Raw genomic sequence first — 21,891 nt, 5'->3', positions numbered from 1 at the left:
GTCTTTTTTTTTTTTTTTCCTGTTAAAGTTGTCTAGTTGCAAGTTAAGCATGGATAACATAACTTCCCCCCCCCCCCCCCCCCCCTCCCCCCCCCCCTAATGAGGCATGCCAATAAATCTGGGGAAAATGCTTCAACAATTATGTTCTCTCTTCTCTCTCTTTAAGAAAAGGTGAATACTTGTGGTGAGAGGGTGAAAATTCATGTTTTCCTTTTTAAATTTAAAGCGCCGCAAGAAACGTACAAATAATCTCACCCGTCTATTATGAACATGGAAATCTCTCTCTCTCTCTCGATCTTCTTTCTTTAAGAAAATGTTGAATACTAGTGGTGAGGGACTGAAAATTCCTGTTTTGCTTTTTTAATTTAAAGCGCCGTAAGAAACTTACAAATAATCTCACCTCCGTTTATCATGAACATTGAAGTCATAATTAGAATATAGATTCTTACCTCCTCCTATCTTTAGTCCTAGTTAAGTTAGTTTTCCCACTTTCTTCTGTAACTCAACTAACTCAACTAAGCTTTATCCTACTAAATGGGTCAGTTACACAGATCCTGTTTCGTCATTCAATAATTTATAATTGTTATACTTGTTATTAATCCAAAATCATCCATATCTTCTCTCACTTCCTCTCCCCAGTTAATTTTTTAGCCCCTCCCCCTAGTGTTATCTTTTTTGACTACTTTTGACAATTCTAATCTGTATCATGTTCATGCCACTTGCTGTGGTGTGCATTCAATAGCCGTTATTGTGCATGCCAGGCCATTTCAAATGACTTCTCCTCTGCTTATTACCTATTAGAGTTACTACTAGATTACATCGAAGTTGTTTGTTTCTAATTTTATCTTCTTTTTTACATCGAAGGTGTTTGTGTCTTATTCTCTCTCTCTCTCTTTAATTTCTTCTCATCCATCCCAACTTTTTTCATCTTCAGCATAACCATAAAAAAGATCATTAAAGAAGCGTGAGCCGTTATTAAAACATTAAACAGTTGATGATTCCTATGCAAAAGCCAGTTGGGTCGGAAGAGCAAGCTTGCTCAGTCAAGCTTCCTTGTTCCTTAGTGTAGTCTCGGTCCATAGTTGTTGACTCCGTTCCTTAGCCTAGTCTATATCCACAGCTGATGCAACTCCATACCGACGCCTTTCCCTTTGTAGACGGCTAAGTGACTCTGTAACCGCTCTGTGGGCTTTTCCCCTTTGTAGAACAGCTAAGGTTAGTTGAACTCTTCCATCACTTGACAGAGTAAGATAGACTTCTTCCAGCTAACCCTTGATTACGAGAACCGCAGGCACCACGGTTGGGCTTCGTTCCCTTCCTTCTTTCCCATATTCCTGAGCTTGATTTTAGGGGATGCTGGGAAAAAAGGCCACTAAACAGATCTTCACCATACCTGCTATGTTGTCCCTTCATAAGGGAGGAATTTCATGAGGTAGATAAGGTTTGCCTAGAGATAAGACAAAAAGTCTGGATGGCCTTTGTATTGCTTCCCAAGCCAACCCACATTACTGACTAACGGTGGTGGAACAGAGAACTTACAATAATAAAATAAATATAATGCCGCATGGTTTAGTCCCACATCGGGTGTGTGAGTGTGAGTGTGGTGTGTGTTGTGTATATCCGCCATTCCACGATCCTAAAAGTCGGTTAACCTTTTGGGATTGGTGTGTGGTTTGTGTGATTACACTTTCATCAAAAAAAAATATATATAACGCCGCATTCTCTGAAGTGGCTACACATATTTATGTGGTGTTTCTTAACTGCCCGGCTTTCAATTCCTCTCTCTCTGTATAGAGTATATTTTAAAATCTTAGATATGAAACTTTTGCTCCTACAATGTCATATGATGAGGTCAAGTGATTCTAACTTGAATACTTCTAATTTTTCAGCCAGGAGTTACCTTGAAACATGCTAAGGAAGGAACTGAGAGCTCGGCCTTCTGGTCTGCAGTGGGAGGGAAGCAAAGTTACACGAGCAAAAAAGTTACACAAGAGACTGTTAGGGATCCACACTTGTACATTTTCTCATTCAATAATGGTTGGTGCTTGTTCTCCATACCGTTATATCTTTTATCTGCCTGAGTTAATATTTGATATAACTCAGTTACTGATCATTTTAATATTCTGGGCGAAGCTGATCGTTTCTTTTTGTTTTATTTTGTTTTTCTTTCCCTGTTGGGTTTATGGCTCCTACTGCCTTGCTGATCTATCAGGAAAGTTTGAGGTGCACCTCTAAACTTATGTTAAAATTTCTTATTTTTTTTATTAGATATTTAGGGCTTCCATTTTTTATTCTATTTTATTCAATGTAGGTATCTGAAGTTTACAACTTCTCTCAAGATGATCTGTTGACTGAGGATATGCTGATACTTGACACACATGCTGAGGTCTTTGTTTGGGTTGGCCATTGTGTGGATTCGAAAGAAAAGCAAAAGGCTTTTGAATTTGGCCAGGTACAATTGCTTAGAGAGAAATTATTTTCTTTTCTGCTTGTTGCTTCTTTTTATTACATGTATGTCATGCAGCAAGGAATTGTTGCAGGTGTACATAGAAATGGCCACAAAACTGGAAGGGTTATCTCCTGATTTGCCACTGTACAAGGTCACGGAAGGAAATGAGCCATGCTTCTTCACAACATACTTTTCGTGGGAGTCTTCCAAAGCCACTGTATGTGCTGTAATTAAGGAACTTCTATGCTCTGCTTTATCTTGAGGTCCTTCTTACGAATTTCTTTTTTTTTTTGGGGTGGGGGGGGGGGAAGCGGATTATAATACGGAAAAGTACAGTTATGCTAAAGGAAAAGATAGCAATTGTGGAACAAAATTATATTCCAGACTTCCACAGACGCTTAACATGATCCAAACTGTAAACTAACGCCATTGGGCACAGACTGTTTAAAGGAAGATTCCATGATCTTAGGCCTCATGTTTTAGAGTTATTTATGTCTCTTCCTAGATAGACTTTCTCTTGAAGTATTAGTCTTGCAAGGAATCTCCATTTAAGGTTTTGGAGGATAGCTGAAGTGGCACAAAGCTTTGAGAGTTTACTCTTAACTTTATAGAATTGTTCTTACAAGAACTCTCCCTACTGGCTCCGTTGAAGTCAACTTAAGAAATTATTCAGTTCCATTCTTTTGTGAGTATTCTGATGAACTGGAGTCTGCTAAGCTTGTGGGATTATTGAAATTCTTCTGAGGTGTTCTTAAGTCCTTGCAAGGAATCTTCCTGCCGACTCCTTTGAAGTCAAATAAAAAAAGAGTTCAGTGCCCTTCTTTTTTAAGAAATCTGATGAATTGCAGGCTGCTAGGTGTGCGGGGCTACTGAAAAGCTTATTAGGTGCTTATATCATTGGATGAAAAAGATGCAAGAATATGGAAGTTTAGATTCAAAAGGATGATTATTTTGCCAGTCTTATGACCATATGCATAACATGGTTGATGCGGATCAAGTAGACATCTACTGGTGGTGGGAAAGAGAGAGAGTGTGAGGAAGGGATGAACATAATATCAGAATCATGGGGGAGTGAGAAGTGAGAGAGGAAGAGAGAGAAAAACGAGGGGAGGAAGAACAGAGAGGGAAGAAGGAGAGGTAACCTCTTTCAATCAAAGCAAACTAAATCAATCCATTAATCAAAACCATCAGGGGCTCTTAGCCATTACAAGGTATTTATTGAAAAAAAAAGCTGAAAAAGGCAAAGTTAAGAGATACTGAAAATCTCCATGATTTAATCACCTGTTAACAACCCATACTTGATAAGATAAGCTCAAACTAATTCTTATCAAGCAAACTCCAAAAACTAGCCCACGGTTTCTGGTTTCTAAAGGAACCAGAACTGAGCCTGCTCTTTATACCAAATGAAACTTAAAATTCTGTAGGGGTTGAATCTCTTTGATTTAATGTGTTGAAGAAGTACAACTTTGTTGCCATATCCATTAATTAGCAATAGAACAGTTATTTCCTTTGTCATTTTTATGGGATGAGGTTATTTTCTTTGTCTTGTTAAGCATTAAAATATTCTATTTTTAGAATGGTTAGATTTGTTTTTCATTGTAAGACTGAATTAGAAATAATACAAAAGTAATCGTTGTCAGCTCCTCTTTACCCCAATTAAATTTGATGTTAAAAGGTACATGTGATCCAGGAGAATAGTTGATTGGGGGTCTCTTTATTTCTTTTGCCCATCTATTGATCAGTTTAACATTATTCATTTGGATTAATGTTTTACGGGTATGGGTTAGATTTGAAGGTTCTTGCTGTTGGGTTCGTTTAGGACATTGTCGTTGGGCTATAGTATGGGTTATGGTTTTTAAAACACGTAATGATAATGAAATGGATAGTTTCTCGTGGAAAAGCTAGGCGTCTATCTATAAAATTTGGTAGTCAAACCCTAAGGATTTCCGATAGGCTAGTGCTGGCCTATTTCTTCCTCTTCTCATCAATGCAACATATTTGAGAAGCAACCTTATTATGTTTTGGTCTTCGAGTCTCAAAAGCCAGTCCAGAATGGTTGTGTATTTTTTTTATTTTATTTCAATTTGATTCAAATCTGGTATGGTTTCTGAGAATTGTTATGTCGGAGTTTAGGTTGTTACTCAAAAGGCAATCTTTATTTATTTGTGATCCTAGAACCCATTGAGCTTGGTATTTTTCATACTTAACTTAATGCCCTTAAAATTTAGCCATCCTTTTCTAAATTGATTCAGTTCCTGCAGAGAAGAACTGAGACAAGGCATGAATGTCTTTGGGTTTAGAACACATATGACTTTAAATAACTTGTCAGAAAAAGACTTCAAAAAGAAATGAATGAGAAAAAAATTTTGATTGTGTAGCCAGCCTCATTTAGTTGGGATAAGGCTTAAGTTGAGGTGGATTGAGTCCCAAATGATGGTCAATTATCTGGAATTATGCAAAGGGGGTCACATTTACTCAATTGTATGTATGATTTTTATCTATCTATATATCTATCTATCTATCTATCTATATATATATATATATATTGCCCTGAGTTTCAGTTGGCTTTTTCTCACTTTTTAAAATACATTTGTTCCATATTAAGGAGTTATTTTTTTGCGAAACTGCAGGCTCATGAAAACTCATTTGTGAAGAAAATGTTCTCGCTTTTTGGTGCACATTCTTCGGAGGTAAGTTCTAGATTTGATTTATTTTTCCTTTTACAGGACATGAAATTTACCATATTGTCTTTTAAAACCATTGCTGCAACCTAACCAAATTCATGTAACAAATAGGTCACGAGGATTAAAATGTTTTGGGTATATATGATGCCTCCCAAAAATTTTCACCTTATTATATTCCAAAGTTGACTACTTGGGTTTTCTTTTTCTTTTTTTTTTATCCCTCTTTTCTTCTCCCCTCCTCCCTTTTTCTTGCTAAGTACAAAGAACCAGCATCTCAATAAATTCATGTTGTTTCTGAATGTTACTTAGAGACTGATATGTCTCTTTCTTTTGACCTTTTCATTAGGCATTGAAAAAAGAACATGCCTCTAAACCCTTGGACAGATCAATAGTTAGATTTGCTGTGAACTATTGATTGAGAGAGTAAATGTATCTTACTGCTTCTTAAGACTATTCTTATTTCATGAAGCTTCTGAAGGGCTATGTAGTGTTCAATTACTTTTCTATTGTTTGTACAATATATGTTAAACAATGATATGTGATAAACATTTTTAGTGATTTGGATCAAGGTTTTTATCAAGTTAGGATCACATTTATTCAATAAAAGGGCCATTACCCAGTGCTGGTCCTGCCATGGGGTTGTCGGAGGGATGAGTTTGGAGACAGTCCTAACATTCAGCATTTTATGCACAAGGTGGCTGCTTCTTGACTTGAACTCGGGCATTTGCCCTGGTAGCCCAAACCTTTTGCTGTGAACCATTGATTTAGACAGTTAATGTATCTTACTGCTTCCTCACAGTGGATGCTTTAGGTGGAATAAATTGATGACTATGGTAATGAAGGTCCTTAGGAGATTTCTTGTTCTGCATCTTGTTCATGAGTTCTTTGCCATTTTGACTAGATTCCATGAGCTTTCTCTGACTAGTTTTATGCCATCACTTCATCGCTTATGCTAAGCTTTTATTTGATGGCTTATGAAGTAGCTATTTGATGGAGAAGCTTGTATGCGTCCTTAATTTGGAAATTTAGTTCAGCCTATTGTTAACTGATTATATTGGGCAGTTAAGTTCCACTTTGCTCACTTTTGAAAAGGAAAAACAAGAGTTGAGTTGAGTTCAATTTTCTGTGGTCCTTAGTTTCAGATTACTTTATGGTTGCTAGATACTGTAATAGCAAATTTTATTTGATGGGATTACATTCTAACTTAATCGATCCTCTATTCCTTCCCTAAATTCCCGACATATTCATATGTCAAGTTTGGATTTTGGTCTTGACTTACTCTAATAACATTCATGCAGAATCAAGATAAGTCCAACAGCTCAAATCAGGGAGGAGCAACTCAAAGAGCTTCAGCTTTAGCTGCATTGAACTCTGCCTTTAATCCATCCAGTTCATCCAAAGCTGCAGCTCCCAAGCCATTTGGTACAAGCCGAGGATCACAGAGAGCAGCTGCTGTAGCTGCTCTTTCAAATGTTCTGACTGCTGAACAGAAGAAGCGCTCGCCTGAGGCATCTCCTGCGCGAGGCTCTAGAAGCCCACCAACAGAGGAAAGCTCTGGTAGGGAAAGTATGATGACATTCTCTTTTGAGGAGACCAGATGTTATATTTTGGAAGATGAATGGTTGTTTAATGTTTTTGTGCTACAAATGCCTAAAATGACCTCAAATCTTTCAATGCTGTACGGTGTTTTTTGGGTTTATTAAAGTGTGAGAGACTCAGTTCATAGCATGCCTAAGAAATCTTTTTCTCTAACATGTATATTCTACAAGGAATTACATGTGGAGTGCCTACTGGTTTGGACTAGGCTTTTCTGTAATGTTATGGAAGCTTTTGCATTTCTTTTTGCCTTATGCCAAATTAGTTATCTTGGGGATTATAAAAGTTTATCCTCATCTGGGAAAAAATCCCTGTCACCCTTAAAATTTGTAGCAATTATTGTTAGATGCTTCAAAATCGTTCGACTTCTTGACTTCTACAATATGTCTTAGTTTATTGAGATTCTTATTTATCGAAGTTTAGTGCTTCTGACAATCATTATATATCGCAGCTAGGTTGAAAAGTGAAAATGCTAACTCTGAGGTGGACTCTCAAGAAGGATCTCCAGTGAAGGAAACAGAAGAGGGAATATTATCCATATCTGAGAGCAATGGAGAGGAGTCAGAGTTGAAACAAGAGATCGAACAGGAGACGGAGCAGGAGGAGGTGCAGCAGGATGAGAATGGTAGTAAGACATATAGTTATGATCAATTGAACACCAAATCGACCAACCCAGTTAAAGGAATTGATTTCAAGAGGAGAGAGGTTTGTGCTTTTGATGTTGCTGAGTGGATATTTATTTTAAATTCTTCCTTGGGCGTTACATTTTTTTCGGAAGGAAATATTTTTATCAAATGAAGCTAGTCATATTGTACGGTCAAAACTATTTCATCCATAAACCACATTTAATATTTCTTGTTAGTTATTCTTGTTCTTTGTTTTGTTGGTCAGGCCTATCTGTCTGACGAGGAATTCCAGACTGTATTGGGGATGACGAAAGAAGCATTCTACCAGCTGCCAAAGTGGAAGCAGGACATGCGGAAGAAGAAAGTGGCTCTCTTCTGAGTATTCGCAAGGAGTGACTGCACTAGAATTTTATTCTGGGCTCTCTACAGCTTCCTTTTGTTCATTTGTTGTTACTTGGTGCCCATATCTGTCCTAGGAATGTGATTATATTAGTACAGTGTTTGTGGGTTGTTATATCTCTAGTAGTTTCTGTTTGCCTGCTCGTGAAGATGGCTACTGATGATATTGTATCTGCTCTTTCGGTGCCTGCCTGCCTGCCTGCCTGGGTAATGTCCTTTTTTTTTTTTTTTGTCATTCCATTTTTCTTTTCAAGAACTGCAGCTGAAGGTATTGTAGTTTTAGGACATCAGCAAGCAGGAAATATTCTTTCATTTGTACATGAGGGTGTTACTGGTTGATACCCTTTGATTTCATCTTTGTAGTGTGTGATAAATGAAGGTTTGTTTGCAAGTCCATTGTGTATTTTATTTTATTGACTCTCGAATCGTTTTATTCGTCAGGGGTTGTATATGTATTGCACTGTTCTCATCCACCATAATGATCGCAGACTGATTGCTCTAAAACTGGGTACTGGGTAGAGAGAACTTCTTCCATGCCCCTCAAGAACCCTTTTATCCACGGTTATAGGAATTGGAATCGGGTCCGAATCCGCTGAGGCCTTAGCCAATTTGGATTTCGATTCTAATCTGAATTGGTTTAATCGGCCTCAGCAACCTCAACCGGTCCGTTTTATGGGATCGAGGCTGGTAATAGATTAGAAATAATTGAAAAATCTAAAAATTCCAGATATTCTCTCTCTCTCTCTCTCTCTCTCCCTTGCCCTTAGGCCCCCCACCGCCGCATCTCTCGCTCCACTCCCCCACCTCTTTGTTTCTCTCGCCATCCCTGTCCTCCCTGCCCGCCCTTATCCTTGACCCCTCTTTGTTTTTCTCCCAATCTCCATCCTTGTCTTCCCCGACTCGAAATAGCGTAATCAAAATTACCATCCACCCCACCGTTCTTCTCCCTCACCCTCACACGCGTAAACCATCATAGAAGTACCGAGAGGATGAATTGGATTATAATTGGCTGGTGGCGACCTCATTGAATATTGCCTTTACTTAATCTTGCTTGAGAGAGGTCTTCCAAGAACCACCCTTAAAAGCCAGTCATTAAGAAGAGATTGCTTTCATAAAACCCAGCAATTTCCTCCCGAGAGTGAACGTGAGAAATGAAATCTTCTTCAAGGGATTTTCTTCGGGTACAGTGGGGTTGTCATCATTTGGTTCGAATACCGTTTGTTGGAACTCAAATAGAACTACGTTAAAAAATAAGGAAGAATGTTTTCTGTATTAGGGGTGCAGGTTGTGCCCAGACACATGGGGGTGGGCGAAATAACCATCACAAACAACCATAACTTTATCCCAATTAAATGGGGTCGACTATATGGATCTGATAGATGCTATAACCACCCTGCCCCCCTAAATGACAAGCCCATGTGTCTGGGCACAGGCTGCGCTGCGGCACAGAGAACATCAACCCTAAAAAAAATTCTTATAAGGATGAATTCAACCCAAATGTAGCTAGCTTTTAAAAACAGATAGTGACCAGCCCAACTTGTAGTTCACTAAAAAGCTTAAGAACGTTAACGGGTCACATTCTAGGCATGGCTCCAATGCCTAGACACAGTACCTGTCTAACCATCCTACTGCCATAAAATTCGGAAATCCTTGGAACAAGATGATTATTTTCAAGGCGATTAAGCGGTTATGTGTCTAAGCGTTGGAGCTACGCCTAACCGGTTAGCGTTCCTTTTCCAAAACAAAAAATATTTAAAATGTGTATCTATGTGAAAGAGAGAGTATGGGTGAGAAGGTGAGGAAATATTATAAAACCTTCAACCACTCGGTATGGGTTTGAATGGAAAGAAACTTTATTGAACTAACATGGTTGGGCAAAATGGTTGGGCATTGTGGAGTCCTAAAGGGGTTTGTCTTTACTACTTGGTTCTATACCATCTATTCTGAACCAAATAACAAGAAAAAACAGAAATAAATAGGGGAAAGAGGACCCATAACTTAACCATTGTTCCCTGGAAAATGATGTAGAAAGGCGTGTTTGCTTGAATAAGTGTAAACCTAAAAGAATAATAAACACGTGGGCGTTGCCTTACATGACGTCTTGCTTTCGGATTATCTGGTGACGTCAGATTGGAATCCATCCAACATTTAAACCCTAATCCATATTCCATACCAGTTGTATCTCATGATGTGACCCACCGAATACCTTTCTTTTTTCCTGCTTTCCGATCTAGAGTTTTGATTCCCTGATTTGACTTTACCAAATCTAGTAGAAGTCCCCACAACTTTTTTCCTAATCCACCAATAAGATACCAAATCTTCGAAAATAACGGAGAAGAGCTGACGTGTAGGTCAGTGGGCCCCAGTATCTTCTGCAACTTTTGCCTCGTAAACACCAATTCAAGAACCTCTTCTTAGTTTTTTCTCCTTAGTTGTCGGAAGAAGAAACCAAAGCAACCGTCAAAGGTCAAAAACTCAAACCTAATTCGTCTCTCGCTCCGTCCCCACTCACCACCTCCCTAATAAACCCAACGCTTTTCAGAGAAGAATCTCTCTCTCTCTCAAGCTTGGTCTGAGAGAACAAACGAGTTAGAGAAGAACACGTTCATGGCGATCACTGCTACTTTCAATCCGTCGACAAGCTCTATTGGCTTCCCCAAGTTCAGTCACCATAGTTCATCATTTGCTTCTCCTTCTTCCCTCGGCCGTATCACCGCTTCTAAAACTTCCATTTCCGCCTCCCCGTTGATATGGCAGGCGAAGCGGAAGCAGAATCCGGTGATCGTGCTATACTCCGGCGGAGGCGGTAGCAGTGGTGGAAATGGTGGAAAATATAGTGGTGGTGGTGATGAAGGAGAGGAAGCTGGCGATAAAAACAAGGCGGAGGCGATTCTGGTGCTTACGCAGGTAGGGAGGTCTTTGGATAGTATACCTTCGGATCTGGCTTCGGCGATTGAGACTGGACGGATACCTGGATCGATTGTCTACCGTTACTTTGAGTTGGAGAAGTCGCCATTTTTCCGGTGGTTGCTTCAGTTCGGGGGGTTTAAGGAACGGCTTTTGGCAGATGACTTATTCTTCGCTAAAGTGTTCATGGAGTGCGGCGTTGGCATCTTCACTAAGGTATGGCGTTCTCTTCAATTCTCAGTTGACATTGTTTCTGTTCTGTTCGTTTTTATTTGTTGTGAACAGCCTCGGTGGATCATTGGTTTTCTGTTTATGTTTTACTACGTGTACTGGTTTTGTGGAAATGATTTATATTTGAGGGTTCAGAATGACGAACTGTCTTCTGTTAGTTGTTTGTGGTTTTGATTTTGCTTCAGATTCTTTCTTGGTAGAATTTTTAGAAGATCTAAGTGTATGCTGAAAATGTCATTTGGATCTTTGTTAATGACTGTCTTAGGTTGTCGTGAACATCATTGAATGGATGAATTGGAGGAGGTTACTGTTTATCAGGTGTATTAAGTTTTCTTCTTCGCACGCGATAGAGAAAGAGTCGCACTGACACTTATATTTTACTCAAATTAAATTTCTGTTCTACCCTGTGTTCTACTTACTGTACAACATTTTTAATATCCTTTCACATAAACTGTATTGTCTAAAAAGCACAACTGATGGTACTTAAAATAAACCGTACAGAGTTGCCAAATTAACAGCTCCTATCAATGTCAGACAGCCTAAAATTCTTCTGGATTTTCTTTAATCACATATCTTGTTAGCTCTTTCATGAAGGATTTGGGCTTTCAATCTTGCGGATCATTTATTGTAGAAGCTCCTAATAATTCTTCTGGTAGTATGATGATGTTTCCCATCCTTTGATGCAGAATTATGTTTAAAGCTCGTGCTTCTATAATTTTGTTGCTATTCATGCTTTCTGTTATTAAGTTTCTTCATTTTTTTTCTCTGAAATTAAATTTTGATGGAGTTTATTATTTGTCAACTGTGGATCAAATTTTAATCCACTGGCTCTATTTCTGCCAGACTGCTGCAGAGTGGGAACGACGGAGAGAAAATTTTGTCAAAGAGCTGGATTTTGTTTTTGCTGATTTGGTAAGTCCTCCCCCTCTTCCCAGGAACAACGAAAGGAAAATAAGGTAGAACTTTATGTGATTTTTTTCTCCCTAAATAAAATAAAACTTCATTTGATTTTCGCTTTCCCTTTTTTTCCCCTGTGATTTGCTGTTAATATAGAGTAAACTTGATCTGTTTATGGTGAAGACTTAAGACACCCACTCAGCATGTGATCAAGGGTTGGTAAGATGCCTCTCACTATAACCAGTCCCCCAAAGGATGTTAGTTTAGGCAAAAGATGTCAACAATTTCTTTGACTTCTATTTCAAGAGCTTTGCTGAATATACTATATTAAATTGTTACCCTATAATGTAAAAAGGTATGTAATTTGAGCTCAGAGAAAGTTAAATGCTACATACCCATTATTTATATGTAATATCTTGGGTCAAATCTATGTATAAATGGAACTAGAGGCTGGGGGTTCGGTAAGGATTTCATCTATTTGTTTAATGTTAAACTTGCTTGTATTTTCCATCTTAAAACTGATTTCTTGTATATCAGTATATCACATAATTTGACCACTCTGATGAAATTATAAAGCAATTCAACTGTAGTAGCCCATGCTGCCCCTTTGCAGAGCCCAGGGGCTTTAGGAGATTGTAAAGCCTTCAACTAAGCAATAACCATGTGAGATAAGAACTGGAGCATCAAGGGAAAGGGAGGGTGATATTTTGTTAAAGAAGGTTGGTTGTTTCGGGGGTGTAGAAGATATCAGAGAAAATAACCCACAAGTCTGAGTGGCTGAGTGTTTCTGAAAGCAGCTCCTGACTCCCGAGTGAAGTTAGGAAGAGTAGTCATACGTTTCCCCTGTTGCCCTAAAAAAGTTTAGGGGACCGAGTCCCAGTGATTGAGGGACCACATGTGTTTTTCTATAGCAGGTGAGGATGCTTGCTTGGTTGCACCTTGGTTGGAGTCTTAGTTTGTAACTTGCAAACTGCCTATAAATTCCTAACAAAGACAGGAGCTGGATAAGGGAAGAGTGAAATTGTGACTGCACAATGCACATGCTCCATGGCAAACAATGCATGCAGTATAGCACCCCAAAAGCTAACTTTTCTATGCCCTAAATGTTGTTTGGTTTCTCAATATAAACCTCTTTGAAGTTTTTTGCATTAACATTATTGGAAATTACTAGAAGAAAACACTACTTTTATTAAAAAAAAGAAAAAAAAGAAAAGAATGATTGTACCCATGCAGTTTCCTGTTATTAGCTCGGTGCTACCCTGCCTAGACTTTAATGCTGGTGCTAGATTCTTTGCTAGGAAGATATTGCCAAGGATTTGAGTTGAGTTGAGTGGTACCTTACTGTACTTGAAGCCTTAAACTGGCAAAGAGAACGACATAATTTATTTTTCAATCTCTGAGGAAGTTGTGGACTTGTAGTATATATCTCAAATATAGAATATAGGATTGAAAAATGCTGAACATGCTGCCTAAATGAAACAAAACCAAAAAGCGTATATTTGTGTATGCATTTGGCCAATTTTCCCAAAGAGTGGAAGACCATTTATTCCTGAAATGGAGTCAATTAGTTGCTTACAGATAGATCTCCCCCCGCCACCCACACCCCATAAAATGCCAACTCAAAATAAGCTCCATGTCAATCTTGCATCCTAGGCATCCTAGCAACCCTTATGATAAGATTCAATGCATACTCTTAACAACTACAGTTTTATTTGACTTAGTGGTGGGGGCCCGGATAGGAGAATAGAATAGTTGTAGGGGAAGAGGAAAGAGATCACACAATCACACACTCTCAAAGAGTAAAACTCAACAAACTTATATTCAATAACATGACTCCTAGTTAGACTATGAAACTGAAATAACAACTTGCAATATAAAACTCAAACTCTAACTTCTATGTACTCAACTCAAAACAAAAGACTTAAATAAATAACCTACTAAATAACTAGTTCCAGCCCTTGTTGGACCGAAAACCATTGGACCGGTTTTGTCTGGGTTTGGGTCTCCAAAGCCTATCATGCTGGTCCAACCAGCCAAGTGATACTGCATCAATTCTCCTCTGAAAGAACTCAACTCCGTCGAGTTTGGAAAAGGACCTAGGAGGCTGTCTGAAGCAACATGCTGGAGGAGGAACGATCCTGCTACTTTCTTGAGTTTAATGTCAGGGAGATCCTTAGCAGGAAGAAATTCATGGTTTGGTTGCCGTGCTTGAAGGCGTAGGTATTTGCATACCCGCAATGTTGACATGTTGTGCCTTCTTATCAAACAACCACGGTCGACCAAGAAGAATATGGCATACTTTTAGAGGCAGGATGTCACACTGTATTGTATCCACAAATTTACCAATAGAGTAGGTGAGTAAGCACTTATCTGTAACCTTGAGATTATTGTTGTTCACCCATGCAACTTTGTAAGGATTTGGGTGTGGCTCTGTTTGCAATCCCAGTTTATGAACAGCTTCTTCAGAGACAAGTAGACAACATTAGTGCAACTACTTCCATCAATCACTAGACTACATAACTGGTCGTTGCACTTTTCACGGGTCTGAAAGATACTGTTGCGGCACCAATCTTCATCCTCAATGACTTTGTCAGAATTGGATGAAGAACATAACAAGGATGTAGCTGCTCATCACTATCATTGCCATTGACTTCACTTGGTGCACGCTCTGGTGGTAAATCAAATGTCTCAACACCAAGGTGTTCTTCCGGAACATAAGGGATAAAAGAATCTTTATCAATTTAAGCCACCAAACGGTTGGGACACTGAGTAGTGACATGTCCGTATCCTTTGCATGTAAAACACTGAATGACAGCCTTGGCATCATAAAAGAATTGTCGAAACCACACCGAGGCGGAGAATATGGTTGGGTAGGTCGTGATTTTGACTGAACGAAGTAGGGCTGCCTGCCTCATTCTCAAAAGATGAAACCATACAATCGAAGGAATTTTCTAGAAACTTTTCCTAGGGCTAACAATTATAAGCAGCAACAGTCTTCCCCCCCCCCCCCCCCAGAAAAGTCATTTAGTAAACCACAGGCAACTGGTTCAGACTTTCTTCTACTTGTTATGCAACCTGTACATCATTTTCCATTGTAGGTAGTCGATTGGATGCTAGTGCAGCATTGATCCGAGGGTCCAAATCATTGTGGAAATGTGCCACTAATACTTCTTCATTCCACTCAAAATCAGATCGAGTGGCGTAATAATAGAATCTAGCAACAAATTCCTCAACTGTTAGGTTGTCCTGTTTCAGCTGTGCAAACCTGAAGTACATCCGTACATGCACTGCTTGTAGTCGGTAGGTAAGAATCTTTTGTTCAGGACTTCATGCATTTCAGCCCAAGTAGTAACTAAACCAATGCCTCAGGTCCGATTCTGTTGTTGCTTGATCCACCAGACTCGAGCTGTGCCTTTTAGTTTAGCCTCTACAAATAAAACTTTCTTGGCTTCAATCAAATCGTAACATCTGAAAAAAAAGTCTCCAAACTGTGAATCCAATCAAGGTATTGTTCGGATTATTATAAGGAGATTAAAAGGAGATTCCTTGAATTCATTTATGGATAAAGTGGTTAAACAAGGAAAGTAGGACCTTGAAGGTGACACTAATTCGATGTGGAACGAGATGCGACGATTTATATTAACAAGGTTGTGAAGGAGGTACTAGGGGAATCGAAAGGTAAACGTCATGCCCCTAGAGAGACTTGGTGGTGGGATTATGGTCCAAGCAATCATTACGACTAAGAAAGCTAGTTTTAAGACATGACAAAGGACTAAGGAGGTAGAGAATCTAAAAAGGTATAAGTCTGCCAGAAATGAAGCTAAGAAGATGGTGGGGGAATGCAAGGGCAAGGAAATATGATGATCTTTATAACAATCTGAACACAAAGAAAGGAGAAAAAACTTTTTATAAGATAGCTAAAGCAAGAGAAAGGATGAGTAGAAATGTCAACCATGTTAGATGTATTAAAAGTGAAGATAGTAAAGTATTAATAAGGGGTGAAGACATTATGAAGCGATGGAATGAGCCCATCATCCTCTCACCCATGGTATCTCACCATTGCCGCATCTCACAGCTTCATCAATAGCTCTTTTCTTTTCAGTCTCTGTCTGTTTTCTGTTTAGCCGCATACTTATTTATAATAACCCAATAACAAAGCAACCCAATCCTAATTTAAGTAAGAAACTAATTAATAAAACCTATAAAATAGAAACTAGACTGTTATGATTCCTAACAGAACTATGATTCCCAATTAGGAGTACAACTCAAATAGGAAACTAAATAAGTATGTAATAATAAAAATAACACAAAAAATCAACTCCTCTAAGCCAGCAGTCCATATCAACCCCCAAATCACTGTTCATGTGAACAGTGTTGCAAGAACAGTGCCTCGTGGTACTGTTCACATGAACAATAACTGTTTTTTTTTGTCTTCATGCTTCAATCTACATCACGTGATCATGTTCAATGGAGACCTCGGGATGCTCCAGTTCAGAGGGGTGATTTGATTCATATTGAAGGAACTAAAAGAGCCAAGGGCAGGCATAATATAACTCTAAGTGAAGTGGTGAGGAAAGACATGCATAGCTTAGGTTTTCTATCTTGTATGACTTCGAACAGAGCTGATTGGAGAACAAGGATCCATGTAGCTGACCCCATTTAGTAGGGATAAGGCTAGGTGGTGGTTGTTATATAGACATACAATGCAACATTCCATCTCTTTGTGTCATATATTCCACTCCATTCTTTACTTGTTGAAGCCCTTATTTCCCAAATGGCAAGATGAATCCTATTCTCCTGGACCAAATATAATGTCTATTCTATATTTGTCCAATCTGGCATGGGAATATTGCTTCCTTTGCGAAAAGAACTGGGGGCTATTGAAGTGGGTCGCTTTTAAGAGACACTCCTGCCAAATGTAATTTCTATACTATATTTGTCCAATCTGGCATGGGAATATTGGTTCCTTTGCAAAAAGAATTGGGTGCTATTGAAGTGGGTCCCTTTTAAGAGACAGCTCTACCAAATATTGGCCCTTGACTAGAGTGTCTATGTAGGGTATTGCTTAGAAGGGATGCCTTTGCCCAAGCTTGAAACAATTTAACAGGATTCATCTGAATGAATTTGGCAAAAACCTGTTCTGGTGCTATACATATTCATTTGACACTGGTTAATTTCCAGCTGCTGTGTCTAGCTGAAGTGCAGTTCTTGGGTGAACATGTTTTATCTCCTAAGAAGGATAAATCTATTTCCTCACTTTTTTATTACTAGCAATATTGGAGTTTTTATTGGATATTCCTGTCTTCTTCTTTCACCAATTTTTCTGGGATAGTTTGAGGGCTGTAAGATTGTCTCCTATATAAATTGATAACACATATCTAATTAAAGTTTTATTCACTGGATACTTACTAAGATTATCCTCTTACAACATATTGCTGGGTTGCAAAACAATTACTTGAAGTTTTCTTTTTCATTAGTCTGAAACTATGTACTGTTCTTCTCTCTTATATTAAGTATCTTGCTAACACATTCCAATTCTTAGTTCATGGCCGTCATTGCAGATTTTATGCTTGTTTGGCTTCCTGCTCCTACTGTCTCTCTTCGGCCAGCACTTGCAGTCAGTGCTGGACCTATTGCTAAGTTCTTCCACAACTGCCCTGATAATGCTTTTCAGGTTAGTTTGGGTTTCGTCCACAAGTTTATTGAATTTGAAAGAGTGTTCACTTTAGTGTTTTATAAAAATAAAAAAAGATTCTGTAAATTGTAAACCCCCCCCCCCCCAACCAAAAAAAGGCGGGGGTACTCAACTGTAAGCAGTTACTGATTTGCCTTTTGAATCCTGTTTGCAGATTGCATTGGCTGGATCATCCTATTCACTTTTACAAAGAATAGGTGCCATAGTGGTAAAGTGAAATAGTTATTTAATCATTTTGTATCTCAAATATTCAATTAAAAAAGAGTCGACAAACTCTTAGTAAATGCATGAATCTCATGGAACTGGTTTTGTTCCACAGCGTAATGGGGCCAAGCTTTTCGCAGTTGGAACCAGTGCATCTTTGGTAGGCCAATCTTTTCTCCCTTTCAATGGCTTTTGGTTTAGGTTAAGCCTTTTATGTAGTTTTGTGTGGTAACTGGCTTTGTTCTTTTTTTCTTTCAGGTTGGTACTGGTGTAACAAATGCCTTGATAAGGGCAAAAAAGGCAGTGGCCAAGGAATCTGATGATGAAGTTGAAGAAGTTCCTCTATTAGCAACCAGTGTTGCGTATGGTGTCTACATGGCAGTGTCTAGCAATCTTAGGTATGTAGATACTGAGAGATGTCAATGTTTTGGCTACTGCTTTAGTGCTTTTTCGAACCATCCTTACCTCTGTTGCATTGGTCACAAGAAAAAAACTTTACTACCATGTGCAATTATGTATAAAATCTTCATGCAACTGTTGTTTCCTGTTCTCTTTATTTCCATTGCACCTGTTGATGATGTTAACCTTTCAATATAATGTTGACTTTGAAATTCAGTATCATCCTCACCAAAATAAATAAATAAATAAACAGTATTGCCCTAGAAATTTGCAAATCTGCCAGAAGGCCAGGGATAGAAAATGATTTGATTGTCGTAGCTTAGGTTATGCAAAAGAAACTCAATGGTCAATTGGTCTGTTCTACGGTTAAAAATGCGAACTTGCAATGGTTAGCATGGTTTGAGAACTCGATTTCGGTATTGGTTTCACCCAGCCAAAAAAGCGTGTTGGTGCATTTTTTTTTGAACTCGGTTGATGGTTTTGGTGGGTTTTTGACCTAGTTTGGTCATGAAACTTAGTATACAACCTATTTTGTGCCATTTAAACACAATGGCACTATCAAATTGTCCAAAATAAAAGTCCAAATAGGAGTTTGACTTCGGACCCTAGTTTGGTAGGCTACAAAGTATTAATAGGCCCTATTCTACACATAATGTAGTAATAGAAAGCAATCAAAGCATACAATTAATGTAAAACAACTTAAATAAGCATTAGAAATGTAAAAGTGTAAAATACATCAATCTTAACATATATGATATACCTCTATCATTCCAAGCCATGTTTCCGAAGTCAGTAAGGCGCAGATTGTGCCACCTAGGATTCCCATGTCATAGTGCTGCTGAAGAAATGTGTGTAGTCTACCACACAAGTCGTGTAAGTGTTGTCATAAGCTATCCGAAGGTACCCTATCCTAGGGTATGGAAGAGGCGATTGCGATGAGATCTATCCACTGCTACTACCACCAGGCTATTGAACTACTATCGGCATGGTTGGGTTGGGACTGTGAATATGTCCACAAAACCTGACCCAGTGCTTTGACTGTCGAACTCATGTCCAGAGTGTACTGACTGTGGCTGCCCAAACTAACCATAGCTACTATATTTAGAACCGGTGCTCTCATGGCCATAATCATAGTCATACTGAGGCTAAGATGCATGCCATGACTGACACTTACTAGTGGTATCTATACTCATGCTTCCAAAACTTTCAAGCATGGTCTTCATACTCATGTCCTCATCCTGAGTTTGTGACTGTTTACAACGCGGGCGTCTCTTGTACGTAGGAGGGGCACCATGCAACTCGGGTGGGGAGTGTGTTCTCTGCCGAGACCAGCGAGATTAGTGAGATCTCGAATGGTCTCAGTCGAGATCTGGACTATTTATAAAGGGCCCAATGATTAATTGAACCGAAATCTCAGTCGAACTGAGATCTCGGTGAGATATTGTAATCAGCTTGTATCGCCACTCATCTCGTCTCGCCATCTCAGAAAAGCTAGTTTTAAGTGAGATCTCGGCAAGATCTTGACGAAATATTGTAATCAGCCTGTATCGCCACTCATCTCGTCTCGCCATCTCAGAAAAGCGAGTTTTAAGTGAGATCTCGGCGAGATCTTGCTGAGTTCTTGTTCCATGAAGGTTAGTTGGCCTTGTGGTAGTGTTAAAAATGTGAACTTGTATAAGAAGATTAATGCTGTGTTGTTAAGGCAAAAGACACCCAATGGTTGAGTTTTGATAAAAATGTGAACTTGCAAAAGAAGATTAATGCTGTGTTGTTAAGGCAAAAGATACCCAATGGTTGAGTTTTGATAAAAATGTGAACTTGCAAAAGAAGATTAATAATGTTACAAGAGTATCGATTAGAATCAGGTATAGTGTAAAATATAGCAGTTGGGACTTGTTCAAGCGCAATTTTGGGGTGGCAGGAAATGGCTGAAATGAAGATTTATAATTGCTTTTCTAACTATACTCACTTTTAATTTGTAGTCACTTCTTTGAAACAAGGTGGACAACCATCATCTGATTTTAGATAATTTGTAGTCATCATCTTTTATTTTCACTAGTAATCTCATTGCCCTGTAATCTATCGAACATTAATTTTCAGTTTCTTCTATATAAAAACACTGCTTTGACCAAGGGTCCCTCTAGACTGTTGTCTCACATTCTCTAAATGCAGTAGTAGAAGAATTAGTAGCACCTATCCTCTGTTTTGTTAAATCATTAATTATGATACAGGCATGAGTTTTTTCTCTTTCTGAACAGTTATTTTACTTGACAACCCTTTCGCCAGGGGAGAATGGTACATCAATTACTAGTGCAAAAACAGGAATGACAGAGGTAGAAAGATATCATTACATGACTACACAATGGAATAAGGCTCTATGGAATAATCCAAAATGACAGGAATAATAGAGGTACAAAGATAACATCATGAAACTACACAAAGGGGATAAGGCCCTATTGAATGATATCCCTAGAGGAGCCCTCTCTAGTAGGCTCATCTGCTATGGTATTACAAGATCTGGATCTTCACCAGAATGGCATGAGTCTTGGACTATTGATCAAAAGCCTTCTAATTAGATGCATCTCCATAGGCAAGAGTGGGTCTAGATTTTAGGAAGACCTTAGGCATGAATTTCATCTCTTCTGCCTACACCCAGTAATTGTAAAATCATTCTTCAAAGGTATCTGACTTTTCTTCCTGTTGTCCATGATATTTGGGTTTCACTGCTCCATCGGGTTAGGTATAATGTGAATTGGAGAAAAGCATGATTATTGAATTTTTTTTTTTTTAAGGGGGGTGGGGGGGGGGGGGTGTTCATCGATGACCTTCACAATATATTTTTCTGGATGATTAAGATGACACAACTTAGGTGGCTGTCCAATGGAACCGTACATGGTTAAGTTGGGGCAATGGTTTTTGTGTGGGATTGGGCCTCAACAGTCAGTATGGGAGGTTCCAGCCATCATATCACACTAAAGGAGGAGGAATTCTCTGTCTCTCTGTCTCTCTCTGTCAGTGCGTGCTTGTACGGGTTGGTATACACTCATCAAGGGGGGTTTGGCTGACAATGTATCCTTTGTTGAACAGGTACCAACTACTGGCTGGTGTAATTGAACAACGGGTTTTGGAACCATTACTACACCATCACAAAGTTGTGTTGAGTGCACTCTGCTTTGCTGTTCGGACAGGCAACACATTCTTAGGGTCATTGTTGTAAGTTTCTTGAACTATGTTTTATAGAGTTCTCATGAAAAAAATACTATTGCTTTCTGTTTGACAGTACTGACATTGGAGATATATGTTTGAACAGGTGGGTAGATTATGCCCGTTTGGTAGGTGTTCAAAAGATTCGTGAATAGAGCAGACAGGTTGATTACAGGGCCCCCAATGTAGGTTTCAGGTTTTCTCCTTTTATTTTTTCAAAATTTTTAAGGTACTCAATGATTCTTGCTGGAGCTGCTGGTTCCCATTTAAGGTTGTTTCATAGATATGGTTCAATGTGCACGGTTGTAGATCTTAAATAACAAAGATCATGATATCTGGGGATTCCTTCTATTATAAAAAATAAGCATCCGTTTCTCTTGGTAAGTCCCTGGAATATCATCTCTTTATTTGGGTAGGTCAGTGTTTAAAAACCTGGAATCCTGAGTCTGGATCGATCCCGGTCAATTCTGATCCCATTTTTAATTCCCAGGGGTAGGTTCATTCTATCTTGATATTCCGCATCTGAGTCATCTGACTGTAAATCCATCTTTTTATTGGGTTAACTTGCAATCTAATCTAGACTCTGCCCAGTAGGGAGAT

The 21,891-nt window shown here is 38.8% G+C and overlaps 2 protein-coding genes across 5 annotated transcripts in view; both read left to right on the top strand.

Moving 5' to 3' along the window:
* LOC122641392 (villin-2-like) overlaps nucleotides 1-8,157 on the top strand; it is a 30,603-nt gene extending 22,446 nt beyond the window's left edge. For 3 of the 4 annotated variants that reach the window (XM_043834602.1, XM_043834604.1, XM_043834603.1), the window contains exons 16-23: nucleotides 1,890-2,037; nucleotides 2,213-2,223; nucleotides 2,312-2,452; nucleotides 2,541-2,666; nucleotides 5,080-5,139; nucleotides 6,432-6,690; nucleotides 7,181-7,434; nucleotides 7,621-8,157. In XM_043834602.1, coding sequence (XP_043690537.1) covers nucleotides 1,890-2,037; nucleotides 2,213-2,223; nucleotides 2,312-2,452; nucleotides 2,541-2,666; nucleotides 5,080-5,139; nucleotides 6,432-6,690; nucleotides 7,181-7,434; nucleotides 7,621-7,734 — 1,113 coding nt within the window. In that variant the 3' untranslated portion in view covers nucleotides 7,735-8,157. The remainder of the gene's footprint in view (nucleotides 1-1,889; nucleotides 2,038-2,212; nucleotides 2,224-2,311; nucleotides 2,453-2,540; nucleotides 2,667-5,079; nucleotides 5,140-6,431; nucleotides 6,691-7,180; nucleotides 7,435-7,620) is intronic. The other variant, XM_043834605.1, reaches the window with a different exon arrangement.
* Nucleotides 146-21,627, top strand: LOC122641393 (protein RETICULATA-RELATED 4, chloroplastic-like). The gene is made up of 9 exons (XM_043834606.1): nucleotides 146-161; nucleotides 10,305-10,877; nucleotides 11,736-11,804; nucleotides 17,332-17,463; nucleotides 17,639-17,692; nucleotides 17,804-17,848; nucleotides 17,947-18,086; nucleotides 21,175-21,300; nucleotides 21,398-21,627. The coding sequence occupies exons 2-9, from the start codon at nucleotides 10,362-10,364 to the stop codon at nucleotides 21,444-21,446; spliced, it is 1,131 nt and encodes a 376-aa protein (XP_043690541.1). The 5' UTR covers nucleotides 146-161; nucleotides 10,305-10,361; the 3' UTR covers nucleotides 21,447-21,627.
* The last annotated feature ends 264 nt before the right edge of the window (nucleotides 21,628-21,891 follow it).

This window comes from Telopea speciosissima, chromosome 10, assembly GCF_018873765.1.
Source record: "Telopea speciosissima isolate NSW1024214 ecotype Mountain lineage chromosome 10, Tspe_v1, whole genome shotgun sequence".
Classification (NCBI taxonomy): domain Eukaryota; kingdom Viridiplantae; phylum Streptophyta; class Magnoliopsida; order Proteales; family Proteaceae; genus Telopea; species Telopea speciosissima.
This window is presented reverse-complemented; position numbering and strand designations above follow the sequence as displayed.

Bases quoted from the DNA above. Each gene is read 5' to 3' on its own strand.
- LOC122641393 (XM_043834606.1), top strand. From the start codon at position 10,362: ATGGCGATCACTGCTACTTTCAATCCGTCGACAAGCTCTATTGGCTTC. The intron at 17,849-17,946 runs GTAGGCCAATCT...TTTTTCTTTCAG, and splicing joins TTGGAACCAGTGCATCTTTG to GTTGGTACTGGTGTAACAAA. The intron at 18,087-21,174 runs GTATGTAGATAC...TTTGTTGAACAG, and splicing joins GCAGTGTCTAGCAATCTTAG to GTACCAACTACTGGCTGGTG.